At 42.6% G+C, this 27,869-nt stretch overlaps 1 protein-coding gene across 2 annotated transcripts; it reads right to left on the bottom strand.

Moving 5' to 3' along the window:
• Nucleotides 1–5: 5 nt before the first annotated feature.
• On the bottom strand, nucleotides 6–27,355 carry LOC144113762 (serine hydrolase BPHL). Of its 2 annotated transcripts, none has more exons than XM_077647069.1 (6): nucleotides 27,088–27,355; nucleotides 26,904–27,001; nucleotides 23,067–23,233; nucleotides 20,391–20,544; nucleotides 2,236–2,491; nucleotides 6–272 (listed from the first exon to the last, which is right to left on the bottom strand). In XM_077647069.1, exons 1-6 carry the CDS (start codon nucleotides 27,201–27,203, stop codon nucleotides 182–184), a joined length of 882 nt encoding a protein of 293 aa, XP_077503195.1. In that variant the 5' UTR covers nucleotides 27,204–27,355; the 3' UTR covers nucleotides 6–181. The 2 variants fall into 2 exon arrangements, with proteins under 2 accessions (XP_077503195.1, XP_077503196.1); XM_077647070.1 differs by lacking the exon at nucleotides 27,088–27,355 and adding an exon at nucleotides 25,641–25,764.
• Nucleotides 27,356–27,869: the final 514 nt, after the last annotated feature.

The following is a 27,869-nucleotide window of genomic DNA, read 5'->3' as shown; positions in this document are numbered from 1 at the left end:
TATGGTTGTGTGAAGAAACATACCTTTATTCTTATATCACCAACGTTTATATTCCCCTAACTAAAGCTACAGCACTTGCATACTGACAAACAGATCAGCAGTCAGAGAAGGTATTCGTATTGCAGTAAAATAGAGGCCAATACTTTGTTTAAAACAGCTTTGACAGTATAATGTTACCCGGTCAACTGATAAGAAACTCGGTCACAATTTTGTTGAATTCGTCAGCGTACTTGAGATGAAGGTTGTGCTTGCCATCAGGTATCACATATAATCTGTAAAAACAATTGAGAAACAAATTTTATTCATAAATTCTGCTGTACTCACATTGGTGAGGATGACGTAAAAGGCACAGAAACAGGTTTACACAACAACCTGAATAATTATTCCAACACCTGTGAAAAAACCTAAATTTCACAGACCTCATGAGGCCTGTTTTGTACAGTAATGCATTCTTATAAGGGTACCTGCCCTCTTCATGTGTTAGAAATAAAAACAGCTCTTTTTAATGAGCCTGGTCATACTAATTATCAGCTGGCTTGGCAAGCTAAGAGGAAGAACATTTCCACCTGCAAGGGCAATAGAACGAGACACAGTGTTTCGGCCTGCATATAGCTACCGTAAACCGCCGCACCCATTGTTTTCTGCACTGAACATGGCCAAGACGCGGGTGCTACTCTCAATTTTACCTCCAGTGCCCACGTCATTGCCTTTGTCCAGTCTCATTTGCAGCACCATCGAATGCAGCTACTTCATGAGTTCCACGTCTGAGAGCACTGCTGATGTAGCGTGCAAGCGATTTGTCACACGGGCTTTCTTTTCAATACAGAAAAACTAATCTAAGGCTCATATCGATATAAAAATTGACGAAGCAGAGGTTTTTTGGGATGCTCTATAATTACGGATTGAAATTTTGGCCTGAAATTGGTTTGTTTTGGTTTTATGGGGTTGAACGTCCCAAAGCAACTCGGGCTATGAGGGACGCCATAGTGAAGGGCTCCGGAAATTTCGACCACCTGGGGTTCTTTAACGTGCACTGACATCGCACAGTACACGGGCCTCTAGAATTTCGCCTCCATCGAAATTCGATTCCCGCAGCCAAAATCGAACCTGCGTCTTTCAGGTCAGCAGCCGAGCGCCATAACCACTGAGCCACTGCCGCGGCGTATTTTGGCCTGGAATGTAATAGGCTAATTTTTACAATTTATTTAATTACTCAGTTGAACAGAATATAAATATACTCCGGCTTACTATATACAGTGGCCAAACATATGGTTAAAGCTGCATTCACCTATTGTGTACCGGTATATCTTTTAACCTTGACTAAAGTTAGCTGAGACACCTGGTAGACCAGACATTGCAGGAAGAGGAAAGTGCAGTGGTGGGTATTTACTGTGTTCTGGTATATTCAAGAATGAGCCCTTTCATTTGTGTTACATTGCCATCTTAACCATGTCAAAGTCGTGCTCATTGGAAAAACGAGTCAGGGCCACAGGTAATCACTAAAATGCTAATTTGGCTAGTTTCCTCCTAGTTCTACAAACGGACATGAGGTGGCTATAAGTGTTATGGTGGCATTTTGCATGTCAGCTTCCCATCACACTTTGCCAACATGGTAATGGTCACATACGGAAAATAGACAGTTGATTAGCAAGTCTGATTAGACGGGTTACGTTTACCCCAGTAAATGCCAAAAAAGAGAACAAACAAAAACGCACACAAAGAATGAATCCACAGCATACTTAACATCTCAAGCTTTTTTGATCTCGTTTTTTTTTTTACATTTACTCAGAAAAATGGCCTGTAATTACAGCACAAATTTGGCACATTTTTCAATTGCGAAAAAGTTTAAACCAAGCAATCCAAGAGTAGCACATCAAAACTAAGCAGCACTTTCTGCATTTTTCTTAGCAGCCACTACGGATGACAAAGCAATCATGAATATGGAATTAACCAAATGCCAATGCCCAATTATTTCATCTGAAGTTTCCCTTAATGAAAAGATGATCACCAAGGCATGCAGCTCACTTTTTCGCTACAGAAATACTGATATGTGATGAGCTTTGCCTATCTTTCTAAGATCCAAGCATTCACAAGTACCAGTGTTCCTACATTAACTTGACAATATCGTGTTTCTATCTTTCTGTAACTGAGCAGAATGAAGTGAACCAATGATGATGCGATATGCAATGTAATTCACGAGCAGAGATAAGAGCAAAACCCAGCACGCATACTCACTTGGCATTTGCAATGTGCTGTAGTAAGTAATGTGCATGATGTGAAGGCACAAGTGGGTCTTTTCCTCCGTGGACTATAAGCGTCGGGCATCGTATGTGTGGTAGCTCACTGCGGCACACTTCCCCCTGATGTTTCTGCAGCAGGTCCTGGTAGAAGTCGCAATAGTTTGACCAGAGGTGGCGAAAGTGCTCGGTTCCATACAACTCTTCCATTGAGGCTCGCATCTTCTCGCTCCATTTTTCAATATTCCTTGTGGCTGCAGCAGCATGATGACATATGTTTTAAGCTGACAGATTGGGTAAATTTATGCAACAAGCTCTAGCTAGGCTTGAAAGATTAACAGAGCTGCAACTTATACAACCGCAAAAGCCCTGCGAGGATGAGCACTGCAGTGTTCATTAGATACGTATTATGAATAAACCCACAATATGATAAGTACTTACACGTAGCATCATGATGTTTTCGTGATTTAATATTGTCAAAACTTTTCACAAACAGGCTACCTTTATGAGTAGAAATTAAGACTTTCAAGTGTTCAAGTCATGCCTACACTTACAGAAACATGAGTTACTACATCTATTACTGCATAGCTGAGAACCCACAACAGCACCAATGAACAGCAAGACCTATCTTGAAAACCTCTATCACAATGAAAGTCTTCTGTGAAATCGAGCATATATGATTAACTACGCAAGCGAGGTTAACAAATGGAGCTCAAGTTTAATGTAACCACTGCTTTGTTGAAGCTTACCTGTCCAGTTACACAAAACAAATAAAATAAGATGATGAAAATTTCTTTAATAAAAAACTGTGGTGTTTTTGATACTGCTAATTCTAGCCTTCTGGCTGGTCTTTAACTTAGCCATGCCCATATCAGTTCGAAAATAATTACAGAAATGAGCAAGCAGAAACAAGACCTATACAATTTATAAAAAAAATTCAAAACACAAGAAACAAAAATGTTGCACTTTAGAGGGATTCTCTTGCCTATTTCGCTTTCCCAATGGCAGAGCTGTGCCTGCCAGTAGCTTATGTGCCACGGTGGCCTGTCCAAGGCAGCCGAGAGCTGCGCCTTTTGACAGTGTCATTAAAGCAGTTCCAATGGCCACAGGAGTTACACATCAACAATAAACAAATGCTCTCATACTTTCATTCCCTTGTCATGTCTACACTGTCCTCCACAACAAAAACGAGCGTCCCCAGCCTGACAGAGATCTTGAACACGAACTTCTGCAATGCAGTGAGGCGGCTGAGGCAAATGCGCATTTGTGAAGGCTTGCCAAAGCTGTGTATTTCATGTGTATTAGATGTGTCATACATTGTCGGCATTGTGAGTCCTGTGAGCCTGGCACTGATAGTCAAGTTTGCTCATTAATAGAACTGGATACTGTGGTGCTGCGCTGCTCAATAAACATGCACTCACTGAGGAGCACAAAAGATAAGGCTTGTACCAATTAATACCTACGAGATGTACTACAATGTGCAAGCAGTCATCACAGTTCAGCGCAACTCAGAAGTATTTTCGTGCAGTGGGCAAACAAAAAATATATTTAATACCATTCAACCTAGCTGGACTTCCATATGCACATTGGTATGAACGTTACCACAGCATGTTAAAATAACTGCACAGTAACACCAGTACCATGCCAGATAAGTGATAAAACATCTAGAAAACGTTGCTGGGACGTCATCTTGTGCTATCAATACCAAGTGACATGCGTTGGCTGCTTTGCAGATGCATTGGCATTGTTGTTTGCACTGCTAGACCATATACTAGTTCATCACAGTGTAGATCAACCTTTTAAGCTGTCACATGGGCCGTTTGCGGTGGCTTTCTTGGTTCCTGCCAGCTTTCATCAGAAGTTTCAATCCCGCCATGGCCTGCCTTGGATCCTCTGCCGCTGCATCTGGTTCAAGCTGGCTCATCAATCTGGCAACCTACCTCGACGATGACCGAAGCAAACAGCATGCCATATAAACGCGCATTGGGGGCTTCGCCATTTGGGCATGACATCGCGCCAGCGACGATGTGCTCACACCCGTTCGTTTTCCAGGTCAGTTACATGAAATCTTCATGAAGTATTAGAAGCAGCAATTACTGTCTGTTCGCGGTGAGCTCCTTGACGTGTCAAAGCGGTTACTTGGTCTGTTGAAGTGGATGTGGCAATTACTGTCTGGTGTACTTTTGATGCTTTCGGGTGATACTGAATCTAATCCTGGTCCCATGTCGAAGGCTGAAGCTGAGGAGTTTGCCCTTGCCTTAGAAGGACTAAAGAAACTGGACGAAACGTGTGTGTCATTACTAGAAACAGCCCGTAAGCTGGAAGAAGGCCAAGCTACTTTGTTAAAGGAGCTTAAATGTTCCAAGGAGAGGGAGGCTGCAGCTGCGAACGCATTGAAACACTTGACCGAAAGGGTGGCTGCACTGGAGGCGCGCGAGGCTAATGAAGGCGAAGGTAAAATAGCGAAAGACCAGGAAGCGACCTTGCAGAAAGAAGTAGAACTTTTAAATCAAAGGATAGTGACACTAGAAACATCAGTCGCCAAGAAATGTTCAGAAGAAGCCAGCACATCTGAACACGTTCTTAGTTCTGTCTCGGACCAGCTCTCCTTAACTGCATCTAGGTGCGATGATAACGAAAATCGGTTGCGTCGGAGCAACCTTCTTTTCTTTGGAGTGGAAGACAATCCTGACGAAGACTGGGCAGCGTCTGAGCAGAAAATCATCCAGTTTTGTTCAGAAAGGCTCGACATAAGTGCAACAAGTACAGAGCTCGAACGTATACACAGACTAGGGAAATATGGCGCCGATAAGCGTAGACCAATTATAGCAAAACTGCTGTCTTTCAAGGACAAAATGCAGATTCTTTCATGTACATGTAAACTGAAAGGAACTTCATTTTCCATCGGAGAAGATTTCTCGCCAGCAACACGAAGTATTAGAAAGAAATTGTACACATTTGCCAAAGCACAAAACAAGCCGTTCAGGTTGTCTTTTGATAAATTGCACATGGCAGCAAAGACCTATGTTTATGACACCATTACAGACAGTGTTGTGCCGACAAGCAGATAGCTAGACCATAGTAAACATGCAAAGGATTCCCGCAAGTCGAGTGCAAGTACGAAATATTATCCACTATCATTGTCATACGCCAACATCCGCAGCCTCGTGCCAAAACGCGATCTGCTCTCTTCGTTTCTGGACGATAGCGAATCGCACATCGTCATTCTTACTGAAACATGGTTGAATCCTAACATTATCGACCATGAAATTCTTCCTGGTGCATATTCATACAACATATACAGGCGTGATCGTATTGATAAAAGAGGTGGTGGCGTTCTTCTGGGAATAAAGAAGGCAATATCATCATATGCAATCAACACAGTCAAATCTTGAAATTGTCTGGGCAGCCTGTCTAATGTCTTCCATTAAGTTAATGATAGGCGCTTGTTACCATCCACCTGATTCTAGTCAGTCTTTCGTTAATGAGCTGCGCATCAGTATTACTAAGGCAACCGAACTATGTCCTGCTGATAGCATCTATCTCATAGGAGATTTTAATTACCCCTTAATCAACTGGGCTCAATTATCATCATCTTGTCATATTTCAACAGAATTTTGTAACCTGACACTCGATTACAACCTCTCAAATCGTTAAGGAACCTACCCGCGAAAACAACATTTTAGATCTAGTACTTACAACAGCACCCGATAAGATACGAGAAGTCAGACATTTGGAAGGATTTAGTGATCATCATTTACTTCAACTAAGTGTAGACATTCCGGTTCTGTTTATGGGCTATGTGACAAAAAATTTACGACTACAGCAAAGCTAACTTCACAGCTATCAACATTGAACTGCAAACCTTCTTTTACTGTGAATTTCTACCCTCATTTAAAAGCCGGAGCATTGAAGAAAACTGGATACTCTTTAAAGACAGCGTTTCATCCTTGGTAAACCAATATGTTCCTCTGATCACAATTACCAAAGATAAAATTAACCCTTGGTTTACAAAGAAACTTAAGCAACTAAGGAACAGGAAAAAGAGGCTATACACGAATGCCAAGCGTGCGGGTACCCATTCTGCTTGGGACAGTTACAGTGCCTGCCTAAAACATTACTGCTCTGCCTTATCATCAGCAAAGGATAAATATTTCACATACGATCTTCCATCACTTATGAAAACTAATCCTAAAAGGTTTTGGAAGCAGATATGCCCTAGTCGTGACACTAGTTCCCTTTCCTTAGAAACTAATAACAGCCCCATTCCAAACAATGAGTGCCCCGCAATATTTAACACCTTCTTCTCATCTGTGTTCACTTCTGAGGACCATTCTAATTTACCCGAAGTTCTCGATCTCGATTATCGCTACATGAAAGCCATTGAAATAACTGAGGAAGGTATTATGTGTCTCATAAATAATCTTAAAGTATCTACTTCAGCTGGTATTGATGGCATTAATTCTAAAATATTAAAAAATACCATTTCAGTAAGTAGTAAATTCTTATTCCATATTTTTCAGCAATCACTAACTACAGGAATTCTGCCTTTGACTAGAAAATTGCTAAAGTCATACCTATATTTAAAACTGGAAAAAAAACTTCAGTCGAAAACTATCGCCCAATATCTCTCACGTGCAACTGCTGCAAAATGCTAGAACATATAATTGCATCTCATATTTTCTGTCATCTTGAGCACAATAACTTTTTTTACCGTAATCAACATGGGTTTAGAAAGGGTCATTCCTGTGAAACACAGTTATTCGAACTAACCACTGACATGCATTTTATTATGAACGAAAACCTGCAAACTGACTGTATATTTCTTGATTTTGCCAAAACCTTCGACCGCGTAGCTCACTGTTGCATGATTACAAAATTATCATCACTCCGTCGACTCGTTAACTTTATCATGGCTTCGTAACTTCCTCACAGATCGCCAACAGTTCGTATTTGTAAATAATTTGTCCTCTAACCTTTCCCCAGTTACCTCCGGTGTGCCGCAAGGCAGGGTACTCGGCCCTTTATTATTTCTTATATATGGGCATGTTCAGATAAGAACGGTAATCGAGGTCCCATGACCATTTTTTGTTTTCAATTAAATTTTTATATGTGATGGTTAAATGTGTCCACACAAATGAATGAACCTTAGTTTTGCAAGGAACTTCGTAGTTTTCCCGGAAAAAAATCGTATGTCACAAGAGGTGGAGAATGTCGTTTTTCCCACTTCGCAAAGTTGCAAGTTCGGGGCATCACTGCATGCACAATACATTGTTTCCGCGCATAAGTATTTTTTCAGTACTTCATTACAACTTGTACTATACGAACAAATAAAAAAACGTTTTCTTGCTGTGTCAATCTTCTAAGTAAAAGATCGCAAACTTCACTTCCGGAGCTGTGCAGTGCCAAAAAGGCACTTTTCAGGGCAGCCTTAGGGCAAGATGCGTAAAGATCTCCCGACTGAATCTTTTTCTCTGCATTGTTCAGCTACTTTTAATCACTTCAGGCAAGTTTTGTAGCTCTACTACACTTGACCTATATTTTTCAATATGGCCTCAAAATTGGCAGAAGTTCAAAAACGTCAAAAAAAGTGATAACTGACTAGAATTTTAAAAAAAACATCATCGAATTTTATTAAAATTTGCCCTAATAATACTCAATACTTCATAATTTTAAGGCACCAAAAAAGTATTGCATTATATTGTTTTAAATTATGAAAATAAATACAAAACGGACTTCATGATTTCAATCCCTACGACTGCTCAATATTCCCTCTTATGATGCGCAATCGTCAGAAGCTGGTTTTAGTATTGGTTTTTTGTAAGTAAATTTTAAACGCTACAGTTGCTGAGTTCATAAGTGCAATATGTAAGCGTTTTTTTCTATTACAATCAAAGATCTAAAGCTCCTATTCGCTTTCGTACTGTTCTAACGGTGGGACCTAAATTACTGTAAGCATATTTCAGCACGTTATTTTGGAGTGACGTGTGTGTAGGGGTAGTTTATGCAAACAATTAATGCACCTGTCGCACTCTCAAGGTGACTAACTGCTACCGCCGTTCCAGGGATTAACCGTGCTTGGCAGCTGCTCCTATAGCTATATAACACCCGGCGCGACCCTGAATTTCACAGCACCATGTGTGCCGCCGCCGCACCGAGGCTTTAGCCGCCCCTATCATCTTTCCATCGCAACGCACCGAACGCCTGGCAGTTATGCCTCAGCCTTCGACCTTCGACCGAGATAATCCTTGTGAGCGGATGTTGTTCGGATCTCGAGTTTTGTGTGTCGTTTTCCAGGCCTGGTAGACCCGGTGGGGTCGTTTTCTGTACTCACGTGTTTTCTCTGCGCTGGAGCGCTCCCTCGACAAGCATACTTGGTATCTCAGTCTCAGCTCGTACGCCAGACCGAAACAACATCAGTGTCGACGGTGGGCAGCCTGTGTTAAAAATCTATTCATCTGTCCATCTTCTTTTTTTTTGGAAAAGCAGCTCTGGGCCCTGCATCCATCACCTGCTCTTCTGTCTCGCGATAATCTCTGGAATCGGTAAGCTTTTGCATTCATGAAGAGATTTCTGCGGCGAACGTTTTGTGCCGACTACTCAAAAAGGCACAAACAGAGAATTGAAAAAGGACGTAACTTTCGCAGTGTAAAGACACTCAATGTCGCTGCTCTCAAAAAAGTCCTACTTCCCGAAGAAGCTCTCCGAGTACAAGAAAGTGACTTCATCTGTCAGAATTGTTACCGTCGGCTCAAGGAAGACATAGATAATATGCAGGCAGAGTCAACCGAAACATTAGAATAATTCCGCCCTGGGGAAGAAATCGTAGAAAATTTAAATCAAGTGTCAGCCGAAATCTCGCCCCTAAAGCCACCGAGCACTCTAAAAAAACGCCTCAGACTTTCCTATGCAAAGCGAAAGCAGGAAGAGGTGGCAAGAGCTATTATGGTGACGAAAATACGATCGGGGATACAGGCAGCATATAATGTCCCAGAGATTTCGTGTGCGTAAGAAGAAAAGTGTGCGCAATGCAGCAATTGGGAGGACAACCTACATGCTGCCTACAATAGGTGCACGTCCTCTCAAGAGCGATGCCAGCTGCTGACACTGCTACCACGAAACCTAACCGTGAAATATGTGCAGGAAGTTATTCCAGAGGCAACGAGGTACATTATCCAAAAATCGAAGAAGATGGTGGATGAGGAAGGCGTATGGTCAACACAGGAGAGATATACAAGATGTAAACTACAACAGGAAGACATTACCACCGTTTTAGAATATTACACCATGGATGAACTCAATTGCTCTAGACAGACTCCAAACAAAAAGGATGTTGTGAGAATCGAAAAGGAGGGAGAGAAAGAATGGATACCTAAACGCTTCATGACGCGGTCCTTGCGAGAAGCATTTCGCCTCTACAAGCAAGCTCACCCTGCCTCCCAGGTTGGCCTCACAAAATTCATATCCTTGCGTCCTAAGTGGGTGAAATGCTCGCCACAGTGGCAAGTGTGTGTTTGTGTGTGCTGTGTAAACTTTCAGTTGTGCCTCGTGGTACTACAGAGCGTGTCCGGAAGGTCGCTTTCTCCCGAAGATATGCAGAGTCTCTGTGTATGCCAGGAACCTACTGCATCGTGTTTCCTTAGGAATTGTGAGCACTGTCCACAAGATGGCATTTTCACTTCGGAAAATTTTGAAATGAGCAGCGAGGACGAGGTGTTGATTGCTTCATGGGAATACGGTGAGCTCGTTAAAGACTGACCACTTCATCATTTATGAGAGAATTTCTAAGAATGACCATGAAATGGATTCCCCACAACTATATTAGATCTGTGCAAGCAAGAGCAATACATGAAGAAAAACACAGCTGCAAGAGAGGTGCAATTGTTTTGCATTTTGATTTCGCCGAAAACTGGACAGTTGTGCTTCCAGACGCAGTACAAGCGTACCATTGGCAGAAAAAGCAGGTGACCGTGTTTACCTGCGTTGTCACGTCAAGAAAATCGACTCGGAACTACGCCATTATTTCCGACGATCTGTCTCATGATTCAGCTCATGCATGCTTGGCTCTGTCGAAAATCAAAGCACACCTCGAAGACAACGCGCCAATCTACACTGTGACATTCCGTGTGTGCTACGAGGATCCACGTTCGACGGTGCGGCGTAGACGGAGACCCGTGACAGCGGCATCATCAATTACCCAGCCATGCTCTTTGAGTGACGACCAGAAAAACCGGACCCGCCGCCGCCCCGGGGAAACAGGCTTTATCCTCCCCAATTTCCGGTTACATTCCAGGACAAGGGAGCTGTCAGCGGGCCAGAGCGCGCCGTACCACAGCCGACGCTATGCGCTACCGCGAAGACGACATTCTTTCCCTCCCCCCCTTTGTCGTGGGCTATCGCCGGGAAGGCACCCACAGCTTCCCAGAAGGGCCGCGACGGACACCTGTCATGGCGGACAGGCAGTACTCGCCAAGAATGTGGAAAGACAGGCGCTAGTGAATTAGCTCCGAAGAGAGAGCCTGTGTATACTCTCACTTGAGAGAGAGTGGTGGCGTTTTTGTTGTTTATTTAGTTTGTATTGTTAACAGACTCTGGGTTCGAGGCTAAGCCCAACCCAAAGGGGTGGTCCCCATCTCGCATGTTATTTTGGATTGGAGAATTGATGCTTTGGGCGGGCCACTGGAAATGACCGCCCTTAGTCCTTTGTTAATCAAGTGCTTAAAAGCACATGTAAACGGATGCAGTCCAGTCAGAGGCTGGGGCGTCCGAGCTTACGTGCCGACGACTTCATGGGGGCGATGGAGTGGCTCCGGAGTTGGGCTCGAGCGGTTGCTGGCAGATGTCGATGACGGCAGAGCAGAGCTCTTCAAGGTTGTGAGAGATGCAGAGCTGGCAGAAGCTGCACGCCGTCGGGCTTCGGCGCTGAAGGTCCTCTTGGCGACCGATGTCGTCCTCAGCTCTATGCAGCAGAATTTCAATAGTCGTCCGTTTCTTCGAGGATGGTTCACAAACCCTTCCTCTAGTGTCGTTCGGCTTGGAAGATGAACAGGAGGCGAGCTTGTAGATGATGACAGCAGAGCATATTTTACAACATACATATGCAGAGAGTTAAACTGGAAAAAGCAGAACTGAATTTACAAAAGAACAAACTTTGCACTACTTTACTCATCGACCGGGCAGGTTAGTGCCTAAGTAGCATCACATTACATGCTAAGCATGGAGCCCCAGCTCAGACTGGACTGCATCCGTTTACATGTGCTTTTAAGCACTTGATTAACAAAGGACTAAGGGCGGTCATTTCCAGTGGCCCGCCCAAAGCATCAATTCTCCAATCCAAAATAACATGCGAGATGGGGACCACCCCTTTGGGTTGGGCTTAGCCTCGAACCCAGAGTCTGTTAACAATACAAACTAAATAAACAACAAAAACGCCACCACTCTCTCTCAAGTGAGAGTATACACAGGCTCTCTCTTCGGAGCTAATTCACTAGCGCCTGTCTTTCCACATTCTTGGCGAGTACTGCCTGTCCGCCATGACAGGTGTCCGTCGCGGCCCTTCTGGGAAGCTGTGGGTGCCTTCCCGGCGATAGCCCACGACAAAGGGGGGGGAGGGAAAGAATGTCGTCTTCGCGGTAGCGCATAGCGTCGGCTGTGGTACGGCGCGCTCTGGCCCGCTGACAGCTCCCTTGTCCTGGAATGTAACCGGAAATTGGGGAGGATAAAGCCTGTTTCCCCGGGGCGGCGGCGGGTCCGGTTTTTCTGGTCGTCACTCAAAGAGCATGGCTGGGTAATTGATGATGCCGCTGTCACGGGTCTCCGTCTACGCCGCGCCGTCGAACGTGGATCCTCGTAGCACACACGGAATGTCACAACACCAAGATAACATATGTGTGCGACGGGGCTCCCGCTCACTTCAAGAATAAATATCAGTTTTATGAGCTACAACGCAGTGAATGTCAAGACGAAATGGATGTTTTCGGCCAGTGGACACGGCAAAAATGCTTGCGACGGCGTTGGTGGGCTTGTGAAACATCGAGCATCACACCACAACTTGCGGAAGCCTGCAAGTGAGGCCATACAAACAGCCAGCGGCTTCGTAGACACAATTCTAGGAACGCTAAAGAACATCACCATTCTGGAGCTCCCACAGAGGGAGCTTGCAGACTTGCGTGAAATGAAGAAGGAAGAATGGAAAATGGCAAAGAAAGTGCCTGGAGTTCAGACGCTCCATATGTGGAAGTACGTTCAAACCAATGAAGGCAGTGCATCCTACGTGGCCTCCACCGCTACTTCGAAATGGAAGAGACTGTGATCTGGTTTGTGCTTCGTGCTTGACAATATAGTACTGTGCGCATACCGACTTCAACTGCTGCCGTTTATTTCTTGTTACGATTTTCTGAATTGCAATCTGCACATAAAGCGGCACCCCATTTGTAAATTGCGTCCCTATTAAAACGCCTCCTGATTCAAAATCTTGCAGATAAATTGTTCCTCTCAGAAGACGACGTTCTGTCTCCTGACATTGCCCTGTAGAACCTTTGAACACAGAGGTAAACAGATGCAGGTACAGAAACATCGGCTTCAGAAACACATTAATATAAATTTTTATATATAAATATTTTTCTAAGAACCGACAAATGATCTAATATTTTTAAAGAATCGATTACATACCAATGTACCTTACGATGATAAATTAGAGAATACAAAAAAAAAACGTTTGACCGCCAGCAGCCCGTTCATCAGGTGAAATAGCGAATTTATTCCCATTTTGACGCATTAAGAACGCCGCTAACAAGCGAGTAGAAGCTGTACAAACATTCAGGATGGTTCGCATATTGTGGTAAATGAAATGTAACCACGTTCAGTGAGTGCTAAATCAAATTTCTGACAGTTACTATTTCTAAGAGGCAGTAATAAGCAATTCTAGGTAACAAAAACATGAACTCAGTTTTGTATTTATTTTTATCCTTTAAAACAAAATAATGCAACACTTTTTTGGTGCCTTAAAATTGTGAAGTATTGAGTATTATCAGGGCAAATTTTAATAAGATTCGATGATGATGTTTTTTTTTTTTAAATTCAACTCAAAGTTGTCACTTTTTTTATGTTTTTGAACTTCTGCCAATTTTGAGGCCATATTGAAAAATATAGGTCAAGTGTAGAGCTACAAAACTTGCCTGAAGTGATTAAAAGTAGCTGAAAAATACAGAGAAAAAGATTCAGTCGGGAGATCTTTACGCATCTTGCCCTAAGGCTGCCCTGAAAAGTGCCTTTTTGGCACCGCACAGCTCCGGAAGCGAAGTTTGCGATTTTTTACTCAGAAGATTGACACAGCAAGAAAACGTTTTTTTTATTTGTTCGTATAGTACAAGTTGTAATGAAGTACTGAAAAAATACTTATGCGTGGAAACAATTTATTGTGCATGCAGTGATGCTCCACACTTGCAACTTTGCGAAGTGGCAAAAATGACAGTCTCCACCTCTTGTGACATACAATTTTTTTCCGAGAAAACTACGAAGTTCCTTGCAAAACTAAGGTTCATTCCTTTGTGTGGAGACATTTACCCATCACATATAAAAATTTAATTGAAAACAAAAAATGGTCATGGGACCTCGATTACCGTTCTTATCTGAACATGCCCATATATAAACGACTTACCTAATAACGTAACTTCCTCTATGCGAATATTCGCAGATGATTGTATTATCTACTGCCCTATTAAATCTGCTAACGACCATCTGCTACTCCAATCAGATCTTTTTAATGAGTGGTGCACTAAATGGTTAATGACCCTTAACGTATCAAAATGTAAAATCATCTCATTCAGCCAGAAACATAACAACTCTAACTATACATACCTTATTCAACATGACTTACTCTCCCATGTATCCCATTACAAATACCTTGGTGTTAACCTTTCGTCCGATCTTTCATGGTCTTTTCATATCACATCCATAAGCTCTGGCCTCAAATTCATTAGGTTACATACGCCGTAACTTACGAAATTCTCCTGCTAATATTCGGAAACCAGCATACCTAACATTTGTTCGACCACAACTTGAGTTCGCTTCCTCCATTTGGTCTCCTTATTACAACAACATGGTCACCACATTAGAAACTATTCAAAATAGGGCAGCCTGATTCATCTCTAAAAACTATGACTACCATTCAAGCATCACTCAGATTAAAACCAATCTTTCTTTGCAATCTTTAGGCATCGCTTTGACGCTTTGCTAACATTATTTCACAAGTACGTGCACTCCAATAGATCATGCTCATTTCAGCTAGATGTCCCATCTTGCACATCCAAAAGATTGCACAATCATCTCAGTTTTACATGCATCTATAGCTTTCAATTCATCAGCCCTTCCACGAGCCATCAGATTATGAAATAACCTCCCAGATAACATCACCTCGCTGTCTAATCCTGATACCTTCCATCACCAACTCATTGCACATTTCACTGAAGCCATCTTAACATGTTGATGCAATCTCTATTACGCGTTCTGTTACACATTGCGTTCATTTTTTTCTCTCCTTTTGTTTGTATTTCTGTTTCCAAATTTTGTTGACACTAGTAAACGTGCCATGTGCTTTTTAATTTAATTTTTTGTGTGATGTACCATGGGTCCCTTTTTTGGGTTTATTTCGGTGTTCCTATGTCAACTTTACATTTACTTACCCCTATGTCAACTGTTCTGTATTATACTGAAGTGTATCCAATTTTTTACTGATCATGTATAGTGCCTTGTTTTCTTGTCTTTGTTTGTCCCCTTTTAAATTTGTTGTTGATGTTTTGCTGCCCCCTTACACAATGCTTTACGGGCCTGTAAGGTAGTTCAAATAAATAAATAAATAAAGAGACGCCAGAAGAGTGCGCCACACTACTCGAGAAGTGTCGTAATGAAGATGCGGCAAAAAGAAGTTGTGCCACGTCCCGGAGTGACTCTTCAACTGCGGAAAAGACCGATTTGAGTTCTCAAGAACAAGACCGATTTGAGTTCTCAAGAACGTCAGAATGAGACGCTGCGTAGACGACGTGCCGAGGAAACGAAGCTTTTGCAATTCAACTAGGGTTAACCAGAGCTAAACCGCCGGCAATTTTTTTTACTCATTAGACACAAAAATTTTGGAATTACCTTTAAAACTCAGAAAGCATCGTTATTAATATAAAAAGATAGATGACTGTGTTATCAATGATGAATCACACTGTAGCAAATTTCTTTAATTCGTACTTACTTCCGATCCATTTTTTCACAATCAAGTGCTCTGTGCAAGTTGGTTCTGGAGTCAGCTTTATCAATGCCAGACATTGCGACCATGAAATGTGGAATCCCAAACTTGTTGCTTAACACTGATATCAAATCATCAACAGGCCCCGACAATATTTCAAATACACTCTTTAGGTGCCATGCAAGACAGATATTCTCTTTTTATGCAAATTTTTTTTACCAATTTGCTTCCAACTACTACCCTATGCGCAGCAGACCGGTTGAGTGCAAAGGTGATTGCCATCCATAAAGCTGGTTATAGACTACTAGCAGCTGTTTAGAAGCCTATATCACTAATGAGTTGTTCTTGTAAATTTATTAGAATATGCAATAAATATAGCAATCATACGCTATTTAGAAGATAATTACTTACTGCACTCAAATCAACATGGATTTCGTAAGAACCTCTCGACTGTAACTCAACTTCGTGAAATAACTCACAATTCTGCCATTATAACCAACCTTCCATAGCAAGCCAAAGCAATATTCGCACATCTTTTTAAAGACTTTTGACCGGGTGCCCCACTAAAAACTAATAAATAAACCCAAACCCCTGTTTTTCAATTAAAAAGCTTCTCTCTATCTTTCCACTGTAGTATCTTAGATAATGCATTTAACTAACCTCAAGTCAATTCTGAACATTCCAAAGTCTTTTCAGGGATACCACAGACGTCTGTTTTAGGTCCTACTCTTTTTCTAGTACTATATTTCAATGAAATTTTCACTTGTGTAGCCTCCAGAGCATACACAAGATTGTTCACTAATGACACCATATTCCCTTAAGGTGCTGGGTCCACACATGTGGACGCGACCTAAGCCTCATCTTATTTTCGTATGCAAGGCGAATTTCCACCTTTGAATACCACGCTCTTACCAATTTTACCCTTCCTGTCAAGCTTGTGGGGCCATCTTTTACAGCTACAGCAAAATGCGTTTGTAAAAAAAAGAAAATATGTGCATCACATCGTTTTTACGCGGGACGACTAAACAGCTTCTCTTTTTGCATTATATCTGTACAAATAATCGTGAATGATGCAATTTAGGGCTCGGAATGTGTCGATAGGTTAATGTAGAAATAGCACACCAATTTTCATCGCCATAGACGAAGAAAAAGTGCTGCAGTGGACATTCAGAGTGGCGCGTCCACACATGTGGACACGGCACCTTAATGCCGAAAATATCAGAGTGGCGTTTTCTCCCTACAACGCACCGTTTTTTTGTGGATGTATGGTACGAAATGGGCTTACTGCTTACAGGTGTTGAAAACTATGCTTGTACAAAGAGAACGTTGGACGACTCCAGTGCTGAAGCATTTTTCATGAAAATAGCCGATGGAGAAGCACCTCCAAAGAAGTGCGGCCGACCGAGCAATGAAGACCCGCAGATGGTTGCAAAGAACCGCCACTTAGCTGAGCCGCTGCTGACAGACACAGCGCCATATAACCGGTGCTTAAAGTCAGGGAGGTCTAGGAGGGTCTTAGGCCCCCTACCAATATTCAGAAAGGGATCAGAGACCAGCTGTGCTAGATTGTAGAACGCATGAATCCGAAGGAAGCAACCATTTTCAGTGGCGGTCAGAACATTTTTTCTCTACCATTTTGAAAATTTCACTGCGATTTTTAACAAGAATCATTCCATTTCGTATGAAACCCAAGACGGAGAAAAAATGCAAATTGGCAGCACTACACAAGGGGGGATGAAAAAGGGGAACCCGTGCCCTCACACAATGGTCTGTTCAGAGCTGGCTGCTCAGCTCCAAGGCTGCAGAACAACCAGCACATTGGTAGAGTGAGGAGGCAGATTGTTTCAGGTCTCTGACATAAATTGAGCAAACAACAACCTTGAAAATAATTTCTCATTTTTGCAAAAACCATGTGTAAAACAGGCCACAACTTGCTCTCTCTCTCTCTCCCTTTCCACCTGTGCTCAGATCGCTCCAGACCCCTTCAATGCAGCCGAACTTGAAGCATTACTTATGATGGAAGCAACCATTGGCCCCAACTTGTGAACACGTTAATTACACAATGGTGCCGACATGAAGGCTCTACATCTAAAAGCCACGTTCAGTGGTCGAAATACCGAATTTTCCTCTGCCTGTCGACACAGAATGACTGCTTTTATCTGCTTTATAAGTCATGAACTACAGAATAATTGCCTGAAGCATACATTCTCACAGCAAAAAATTTATTCATATCTAACAATCAGTTAAAAAAGGCAAGCAAATGTAGTAGTGTTTATATCATGTATCAGGTTTAAAGCGCTATGTCCACAAATGTGGATGCGAATAAAATATGCTTAAATATGAATATTTTTGTGTAATTTTTGCACATCACTTCAGCTTAGTCTACTGATCGTCATTTATACAAAAAAAATTTTTCCTTTCACCAGATTTAATTGGTCAAGACTTAATACACCCCTAGCTAACATTACTGGTGTGTTGAATAGGGAATGGAAATAACTGTTGTTAAGACCATATATATTAGCACAACTCGGAAAAGGGAGCCTCTTTGTTTTATGTACAATCTAAAAAGAATTAAGGGTGCAGGGTAGGCTAGAATGAAAAAAAAAAAAAGATTCTTGGTTTTCGACCAAAACTGAATACCGCAACCTTCCTGGACATTATTCACTGCCTCACACACCTTTCCACCCTTTAGTACAGCCACAACAGCCTTCTTTTCGAAGCCAAGTGGCAAGCAGCCATGGCCAATTCCTTCAGAGCTCGCACTCACTCACATTTCTGCGATAAAAAATGTCACAAGCAAAACTGGAAATTTCCCAAACACAGCTGTGAGGCAATGCAAGAAAGGTACTATGGATGTTTCATTGAACGCTGGCACATATTACTCTGCTATTACATCTTGTGAGGCACAAGATTTCCTTTCTCTGAGGTTCTATTGAAGCTTGTCTTTTGCTTTTTGTTGAAGACAGAAAACATGCATAAGGCTGTTTGGCTCAGGTATTTACACATGTTGGCTACTGAGAGCAATGCCTGTCACGTGCTGTGTTTAAATTATGAACGAGCCTGTTGTGCATAAATGCTCGCCCAAATCAGCTCTTACCCCATAAAGCATGTTTGGTATCAAGTAGCACAGCCAGAGCTTCTCGAAAAGTGCCTCCACAGTTGATATCAATATCCTTAGAAGTCAGTGAACCACGTAGTCTGGAGCGTGCACCAAAGAATGCCTTCCATACAATGCACATCTCTGAATTTCCACCTTATATGTGGTGCTCAGTCATGACAGCTTGACCCAAAATAACAGCGTGTGATATACGCAGCCAAATCCCAAAGAATTTAGTATATCACCGGGGTGCTGCACTGTGCTATGGTAATGTGAGGTGGACCGTCGTAAAAAGTACTTCCCTGGGAAATATGGAAGAACAGATCAAAAAGGAGACTCAGCAGCAGAATGTCAAGCAAAGAAGAGTAAAACTGGCTCTGGTACTGATTACACTATACTCAATTTCATACATAGCAGTCAATGCTACCAAAGATAACGCGCCTGTTCACGCAGGCTAAGTCCACGCCCAAAAAGTAGTTCGCCACACAACCGAAGTGAACACAGGCTTAATTCATTAAGACAAACCTTAATTAAGAGCCATGACTGGCACCTCCTGGACTTTGCTTTACCTGCTGCCACATTTTCGGCCTGTGACTCACTGAGACTTCAAAAACTAAGAATTACATGAGGCAGTATGATACGCAGCTGGTAAGGAGAATTGCCCTTACCCAATACGCACCTGAAAGGTAGTTCATACTCAATGAAAATTGCAGCCAGAGGGCCTGAACACTGAGCTGAATCCACTGAATACACTGGCCGAATCCACCACAAGGATTTTTCCAAAGTAATTTGTATCAGTGGAGTTATCCTTCAGGTAGGCTTTCCCTTTTGCTTCTGCACTCCTACTGCAAGATGCCTGTGATGCTCTCCCCAACGACTGCTCACTCACACGTAAACTACTACCTGCTGGTATGGGTGCGCGATTGATAACATTTGTATAGCCTTCTTTCTCAGCTGCTTTACTCCCATTCGCACTTGCTGTTTGCGATGCTGATGAGATGCAGCGAAAAGTTGGAATTTAAACCGCCCGCCCCTAGATCTGTAAAAAGATGAAATAATGCACAAAAAACACAAAAATAATGGGAATTTGAAAAGGTGTAGGAAAGGCACAAAAATTATGGACTACGGATTATGGACTTTCTGCAGTGCACAAAGCAGCACAGCATGGGAGCTATAGTAAGTTTAAATGCTCATCAATGCATGATCTAATAGCCAGGTAGATTTATTTCCCATGCTCAAAAAATGTTTGAAATTGTTGTGATGTGGTGACGTCAGAAACCAACCTAATAAAACTTTGTCCCCCTGACAGACTTCTAAAGAAGGTTGATTTGCTTAATACTTTAATGGTTATATATCATCTACAACAGTTCCTTGTTTTGCTTCCTTTAACACCTTGCAGGTCAGAACACTTTAAGCAGGTGAAAAATACACGAACACCAAGAACAAAAATTGATGCTAACCTGAATGCTGGGAGTTGAAGGTTTACAAAGCATGCAAGCTGTCAAAAAGTTAAGCTTCTTCATAGCCATGGCAAGCAGCCAGAAACAGCAGTGTGCATCCTGTACTCTGATACGGAAGACCACAGCACACCTGTCATATTTAGGCTGCACGTCACCAGGGAAAAATGTGTTTTTTTTCTTGGTTGTTCTGTACCATAAACATTTGTTGTCAAGTGCACGTATGGAAGTGCTACAGTGTGCACCGACCAGAAACAAAGGCATGAAAAAAATGTATTTCCAACAATACCTATACAAGCCCAAACCTGCCTCGGCAACTACAATGAAAGCACGGCAGGAATGAAAAATAAGAAAACCATTCTTACCTTCTAACAGCTGAACATCCTGTTCAGTGATGTAAGCATTACCTCCAAAAGCAACAAGCTTCTGGACACATTTAGGCTGAATAGCTGCTAAGATCATGCCTGTGTTAGCACCATCACTCCAGCCAATGACCGAGTATTGTTTGTGCCCCAATTTCTGCAAGCATAAGCACAGTCATTACTTTGTAGCAAAGAAAATCACACACACACACACAAAACGAAGTTATTAAAAGAACCAACAACTGACCAAAACATTTCTCAAGATTATACTGAAAGATCTTCCAGCTGGTTCAGAATCACGCATGATGTTACTAGTTAAATGAGAAATTCCAAGATTGCATATTCCAATTTCATGCATGTGCCAAATTCCAATTTGGCATGTACAGCTGTGAGCAAAAGTGGTATACAACCTCAGCCGGTGGCGGAGCTCGGGAAAACTGCATCGAAACGCCATATACCGACAGCGAAAGGGGTCAGGATAGCTCAAGGGGGACCCATCTTGTCTGCAGGCATGTCAGTTGGCTCCTTTCGGTGTGCCGCCCTACTGTTTGGTGAAATGCCGAGTGCTGCCGCAGCAGTACCGTACCTACTAATGTTGAGTTAAAATTGCACGCCACAAACATGGCCTTTTGTTCGTCGACTTAGCGTCGCACGAATGACCATAACGCTAGCGATATCTCAGTGCGACGAGCGCCGGTCATGCGCTGGTTGCCTTTGCTGTATTTTGACCATGAAGTGAAAACAAAAATATAATAAAACGCCACCCACGCGACTTATATCGCATCGGAGTGATTAGGAAAGAAGGAGCTCGACGCATCGAGCCGAGCTAACTGGCATTCTTGTAGATAAAATAGGGCATTGCCACCATTGTCTTGATCGCATATAGCTGTTGCTAGATGGCATTGCAATGCAGTTTTCCAGACCTTTGCCGCCGGCTGCGTGTTGTATACCACTTTTGTTCACGACTGTACATATGCACATACAGAAAACTGCATAAAGCGAGAAGAAGCAATGACCCACAGTGAAACTTTGATACTCTTGGTGCATACCACCACACAATAACAGTTTACATAACCTGGTTGTTAATAAATACATTGTGTATCAGAGTTTAAAATGCCTCTTTATTAACAGTTTTTTTGTCTTCAGTTCATCTTCTCAAGTGAAGAGAGTGTATTTCAAAAAGCAGTGCTGCCTTCGCATCAGCAAGCTGGAAAAGCAGAACAGGCAGAAACCCTCGTAATATGGTGACACACATTACTGTATTTGTATGCATGTGTGCATAAATATACGTAGAAGTGCGCACACGTGTATAAGCACAGAAGAAGAGCAGCAGTACTGAAGTCGCGTGCCAAGATCACGATCACATTTTTCAACCAAAGAATGCATCCTTTGCTTTGACTATTTTCCAGCATACGATCGGTACCGTACTCACTGCTGAACCTGGATATATCGAACTCTAAGGGGATAGCAAAATAGATTGATATATCGATGATTGGATACATCAAAAATGGCATTAGAGAAGCTTATCTGTAACCTAGATGCAAGGGTATACATTGCTCTCCCACTAGTGACGTGCTTCTGGCACCAATGTGCCGCCTACCGGCATGCTGGCAGCGTACTGCTCGCTAGATGTTGTTGATCCTAATCTGCTTCGCATCAAAGCCGTAGCGGACGGTGTTTTGGAATCAGCCACTGCCTATCTTAAGATGCCTAATCGTGTTACCAGTACATCATAAATAGAATATTTCCATAAAAACTAAGCTACAATTGTCTTCTGCACTGCCTTCAGCAGCAAAGCATGCCGGGCGGACCGCTGCTAGGTTTTAGTCAATTAGACTGGCTTCCCCACGACAGTGATATGGAGTGAAAAACGAGCAGAAGAGAACGAAGGCCACCCTCAAGCACACTCCTTATGTTCAACTCATCATGGAATTTCACTGCGCTAACAGTGCCAGCAGGCACCCAAGTCCGCGCAACAACCCGTCCTCACGAGCGAAAAGTGATCGCTAGTTGGTCCATTCAAATCTCTGGTATTTGTTACGTTCCTTACTTGAGCTTTATAGATGTAGGTAAATACATCACCCCTTTCATGTCAATGAGGTGCAGTGTGCTCAATCTTCTATTATTAATGATGGGGTTTTTGTTTTTAATTGCCAGCAGCAGTTTTCGTTATTCTTTGTTTTTATGCAGTTTTGTGTGCCTATTTTGTCACCAATTATACATATGTAGGTGAATTTTATATTGTTTGCCAGATATCTTTGAGCAAACCATATAACGATAAACTTTGGCAGTTCTAGTTAGTCTTTTCTAAGCTAAAAGCCTGCAGAGTTAGCAAAAGAAATATGTCTTCTTTCCCAAGATTAAAAAACTTCCGAAAAAAAATTTGTAAATTAACAAAAATAATTACATGCACTGTTGGGCATTTATAGTTTTGGTCCAAGGACTTTCAGACACCTCCTAAAAACATATTTCAATTTATTTATGGGAAAAGCTGGACGGAACCTCACTTCTTATAAGTGCGGCAGTACACTCCCTTTGTAATTAACGATTTCTTATCGTAGTTGTCAGGCACTGACATAAAAATGTCAAGCAAATTAAAAAATATTGACCAGCTGCCCTTTGTTTGACCTTATTTGAAATCACTCTATGACAGACTGAACAGCATTAAAACAAACTTACATGCATGACTTTGGCCAACACTCTAGCATCTCTGTGATAAAAATCAACTGGAAAATTCCGCTCTGGTGGTCGACTGAAGCCATAACCAGGAGGGTCCCATGCAATTATTGTAAACAGCTTTCGGTCCAGCTTTTCAAGCTGAAGTGCAAAGTCAGTGCGGGTGGACCCTGTTGGAAAGCAATGATTAAATAAAAAAGTATAATGCAAGGAACATTTGCACACACAACATTTTCATGTTGCAAAATGGAAAAGACAGCCCATAAGATCTTTTCCTGTGACCTTATGGGTCCTGTCAAGACACTTAACAAGACGCATTCACATTGCTCAACAGAATTTTATTTTGCTTTTGCTGTGGTTTTAAGGAATTTTCACTTCCATGCTTTTGTGATCAGGGAAGTGATAGGCAAAATTATGCAGTATATACAAAGACAGCATATACAAGTGGGAAAAGGCACGCTTTTAATGATCCATACCATCAGTTAAGGTGTCGAGGTCAGCTGCTATACACCTGATGCAGCCACAAAAACCACTCCAAAACAAAAATGGAAAAGCAACATTCAACAACATTCTGCTTTGTACTGCTCTGCAAGTAAGCAGTACACAAAGGTTAAACTGCAGCCACCATCTCGCATTGTACTACAACATGAAATGAAATGAAATTGGTTTTTAAGGAAAGGAAATGGCGCAGTATCTGTCTCACATTTCCATGGACACCTGAACTGCAGCGCCGTAAGGGAAAGGATAAAGGAGAGACTGAGAGAAGACAGGAAGAAAGAGGTGCCGTAGTGGAGGTCTCCAGAATAATTTCAACCACCTGGGGATCTTTAATGTGCACTGACATCGCACAGCACACGGGTGCCTTTGTGTTTCGTCTCCATCGAAATGCGGCCGTTGCGGTCAGGTTCAAAGTACTACAACATGCAAATATTATTTCCAAGATCAGCAAAAAGGTCATGTATCATGAACTGTTGTTGGACCAACTGTCACGACCTCATTTTGTGGACATGAAAGTGGTAGTCATAGCAGACAGTGCGGCAAAATCAATGGATCAACCTGAAGACCATGGTCTTTAAACCCAGGCATCCTTCCACATGCATCCTTCCACATGAAAAAGGCAGGGGAAAAAATATTTAAATCATGCAGACCACTTCGTCTACTTACATACTGCCAATCTATGCAACATGATCTTGGAATAAATTATTTAAGAAGCAGGACTCCAGAATTTGCAAGCTCCTTTTTTTGCATGGAAAGCTTTCAATCGTTTTCTGTTGGGCTAGTTGGTATTGCATTGTGTTGCAGTGTTGCATCCGTCTCTCATTCTTAAAGTCCTTGTCTTTATGTGGTGCCAGAACTAACAAGGCTTTCAAGGGTGCTAAATAAAACACAAACAAAAAATCCGCAAATGTAATGGTGCAACACTGAATTGTAGTCATGCATGAATATTTTCTTTAATCAATGACACATGACAGTCATACTATGTAATAGCCATATTGGACAGCCATGCAACCAGCTTCTCTGGAACTTAAGTGGATCAATGTTCACATATGCTACACAGACTAGATGTCATTAAAGGGACACTGAGAACGAACTGAAGTTGGCCTGTATCAATACATTACCACACTCCAACAACAAAGACACTACCTTCTTTATAATGTAGAAAAGGCAGAAAATGACATACAGCTGTGGCCACCACCGGCCAATTTCGCAAGCAAACTGCGATGCGTCGACACAGTTTTTCGGGCGTGGGGCCAGGGGATGGACTATACAGCCATTCACTTCCAGACAGTGATCACAGAATCCTTTCTGGTGCAGGCATTGCGAGTTGATTAGAGCGACAGGAAAACTTTTAAATGCAATCAATGCATCCTTTCGTGCCGGACAAACATTAACATACACACAAAGAGCAAAATAATCGGTTCCCATAATGAAAAAACTTTGGATGGAGTTGTCCTCAGTGTCCCTGTAATATTTACTGACGCATTTTAAAAATTCTTTCTACTATTTGCTGAGACATCGAGCTAAGATCCTGGCTAATGGAGAGTGAGAAAATGCATCTAGCATGGACCACTCCTCGTGTCATCTGCTAGCCGGTACTGTGCACATGCATGTGTATTGGATATATTTCTAGTAACTACTGTTTGTTCCAGTTAAAATGCACTCAAATTTGCTTGCATGCCTATTCTGACACAAGAAATATGAATCTGGCCCCACGCTCTTTACTATATGCGATGAAGGAACACCATTTTTGAGCATGGCTTTTCATCCATACTGATGAAGGAATTGTACGCTGTTTAAAAGCAAATGACCACGTCACTGCCAGATGTATAACCAAATGCAGTCATACAGTGGCAGCACGCTTCCAACAGTTTACTCTGCAACCCTTTAAATTTGATAGCGACACATTCACGGGGGTCTGTTGATTGTGTGAACTAACAATATTATATCTCACAATATTCATAATGAACATGCATAAATGTTGCCTAGTTGCCACGTGGCCAGCTTTTGTAGGGGAGCAACAAGTGTACATTTCTTTTTTTGTTAAACTTGAAGAGCACAGCGGCAATAACACCGCACCTGCTGCCGTGAATGAATGCCTTTGGTGTTTGGTTGCTAATCCCAGGGCCATGGGATTGAATTACAGCCGCAGCAGTCACATTCTGATAGAAAATGCTAAAACGCCTGTGGTGGGGCACAATACCTGCACAGACAAAAGAACCGAAACTGGTAGAAACTATTCCAGAACCCACCACTACAGCATTTGTCACAACACATGCACAACTTTGGGCCATTATACCCATATACTACATAGGGAGTCATATAAACCGAACATCACAGTGAGCTGCCTCCCACATTAAAGCAGTGCTGACTGGAATTTTCTCCTTGCTCAGAAATGGGCACAATTTTCTGCGAAGAGGTACATTTGAACGTAGCTCGAATATGGACTATCAGGTACAAAAGTTTACAGGATGTGTGCCCGCAGAAAAAAAAAATTATTTTAACCCTGCGTCCCGACACAGCGCCTTGGTAATGCTACCAGCAGATGGAGTATGCACGTTCCCACACCGAAGACATCTCAGGCAATTACCTTGCATGAATGAGTCGAAATAAATGTTTTCCCATCCGCCCGCATCCTGTAAACTTTTGTGGCCAATAATCCAGCTTGGCAGTAAAAATTTGCGAAATGTGTGCGTTCGGGAATAAATTTATTGTTGCGCTGCAGCAAGAACTAGTCGGCCAGCACACGTTCCCTCATACTTGCAGGCATTTAAGGCGACTGCCTCGCGTGACTATGATGAAATAATTTTTTTCCACTCATCTGCATCCTTTGCTGCCGACTGTACGTAAGAAGCATGCATAAGTGCAGCTTCAATTTTTTTTCTACAATAATTATTGACGGAGTTATTTGGATGCCAACAGAGTATAGCACACTGTACAACTGACTACACAGCCAGATTGCGGTACTTCGTCCAACACCATGTGCTATGCTCTTAAAAGTCAGCCAACTGTACACAACGAGCCCCATGGTTACAACGCAACTGACAGGACACAACACAGTGCTTACTCGCAGATAATGTCTTTATTGGCTGACTAGCCGGTATTTGAAAACCGATAAACACGTCATGCGAATGACATGCATGCATCGGTTTTCCAACTATGACCGCTAGTGGGTGTGTTGTGTCCTTCCTTGCGTCCCGTCTGTCGCGCTGTAATCATGAGACACAGAAACCAACTCAAAAAATAAGTTGTTTTGTGTACAACGAACACGACCCACTACATTATCAAGCTTAATAATCACTTCAAGGATATCGGGACTGACACTGGGCTGCCGACACCTACCAATTGCACCGGGTAGCAAGACGACGGGACGAGGGCCATTACCTACTGTCTCCACGTGAATTCTGTAGTTAAGGGCCTCTACATAAAAGCCAGGAGGGCTGTAAAGCAACCGTATACATAAATAAAAGCATTTTAGCCGGCACCGGGTCGATAAATTACGAAGTTTAAACTCGCAGTTACTTACTTTAGCGCGCTCGCTGGTTTCAAAGTGGAGGAACACCTGACGAAACTACAAGCGAATTGCAGTTTCAGTAAAGGTCTAAGTGGCGCCGTTTTTGCAAATGCTGAAAGTGTGTTCATTGTTAAAAACAATCAGTCTAGTTGCTGATAAAATAAAGAGAACTTTATCGATGTGAGGGGAGCCAATAACAGCGCGAACGACCCCAAAACGTCATTGGTAAGATCACAACACGTATTACAGCGTCTAGAGCAAGGGAGCATGAGCTCTGTTCGATTCAGCCGTGGTTCTCTGCACCGCCGGCACCGGTTCACAGTGCACTGCACCAAAGCCCTCGATTCAGCGCCCCTGCACCACTGTTCGCGTTTGATCTGGGTGCAGCGTGGTGTTGCTGTGGTGCAAGGAACCCTGGCACCGTCCGCGAAGGAGGGGTCAGACAGCTTTGAGCAGACGACGCGCAGACGAGGTTAACATGCTCGTAAGTGTTTTCGCTGTCGTCGACAGTTCCCATGTCATTTTTCGAGAAAATGACGCTGAAATATACGCGACAGCAGGTAACTTTGTGTTTTTTGTTGTACGTGCTACTTGTAACACATAGCTAAGCCGTCCGTGTGCGTGCGAGTTCACACAAAACATTTTTTTTTTTTTTTTCAAACGGCGTAACAGTGGTGTGTGGACTGTTGGAAAAATACGGGCAGGGCGAATCGCGGGCGTGTTTTGCCGGCGCCGGTACCTCTGCCTACTGCGCTAGCATGCAGGCAGATGCTGCTGGTTCGCCGCTGCCTGTA

The sequence above is a fragment of the Amblyomma americanum genome, chromosome 1 (genome assembly GCF_052857255.1).
Source record: "Amblyomma americanum isolate KBUSLIRL-KWMA chromosome 1, ASM5285725v1, whole genome shotgun sequence".
In the NCBI taxonomy this organism is placed as follows: domain Eukaryota; kingdom Metazoa; phylum Arthropoda; class Arachnida; order Ixodida; family Ixodidae; genus Amblyomma; species Amblyomma americanum.
Note: the sequence above shows the minus strand (reverse complement) of the source record. Positions and strands in the feature narration are given on the sequence as shown.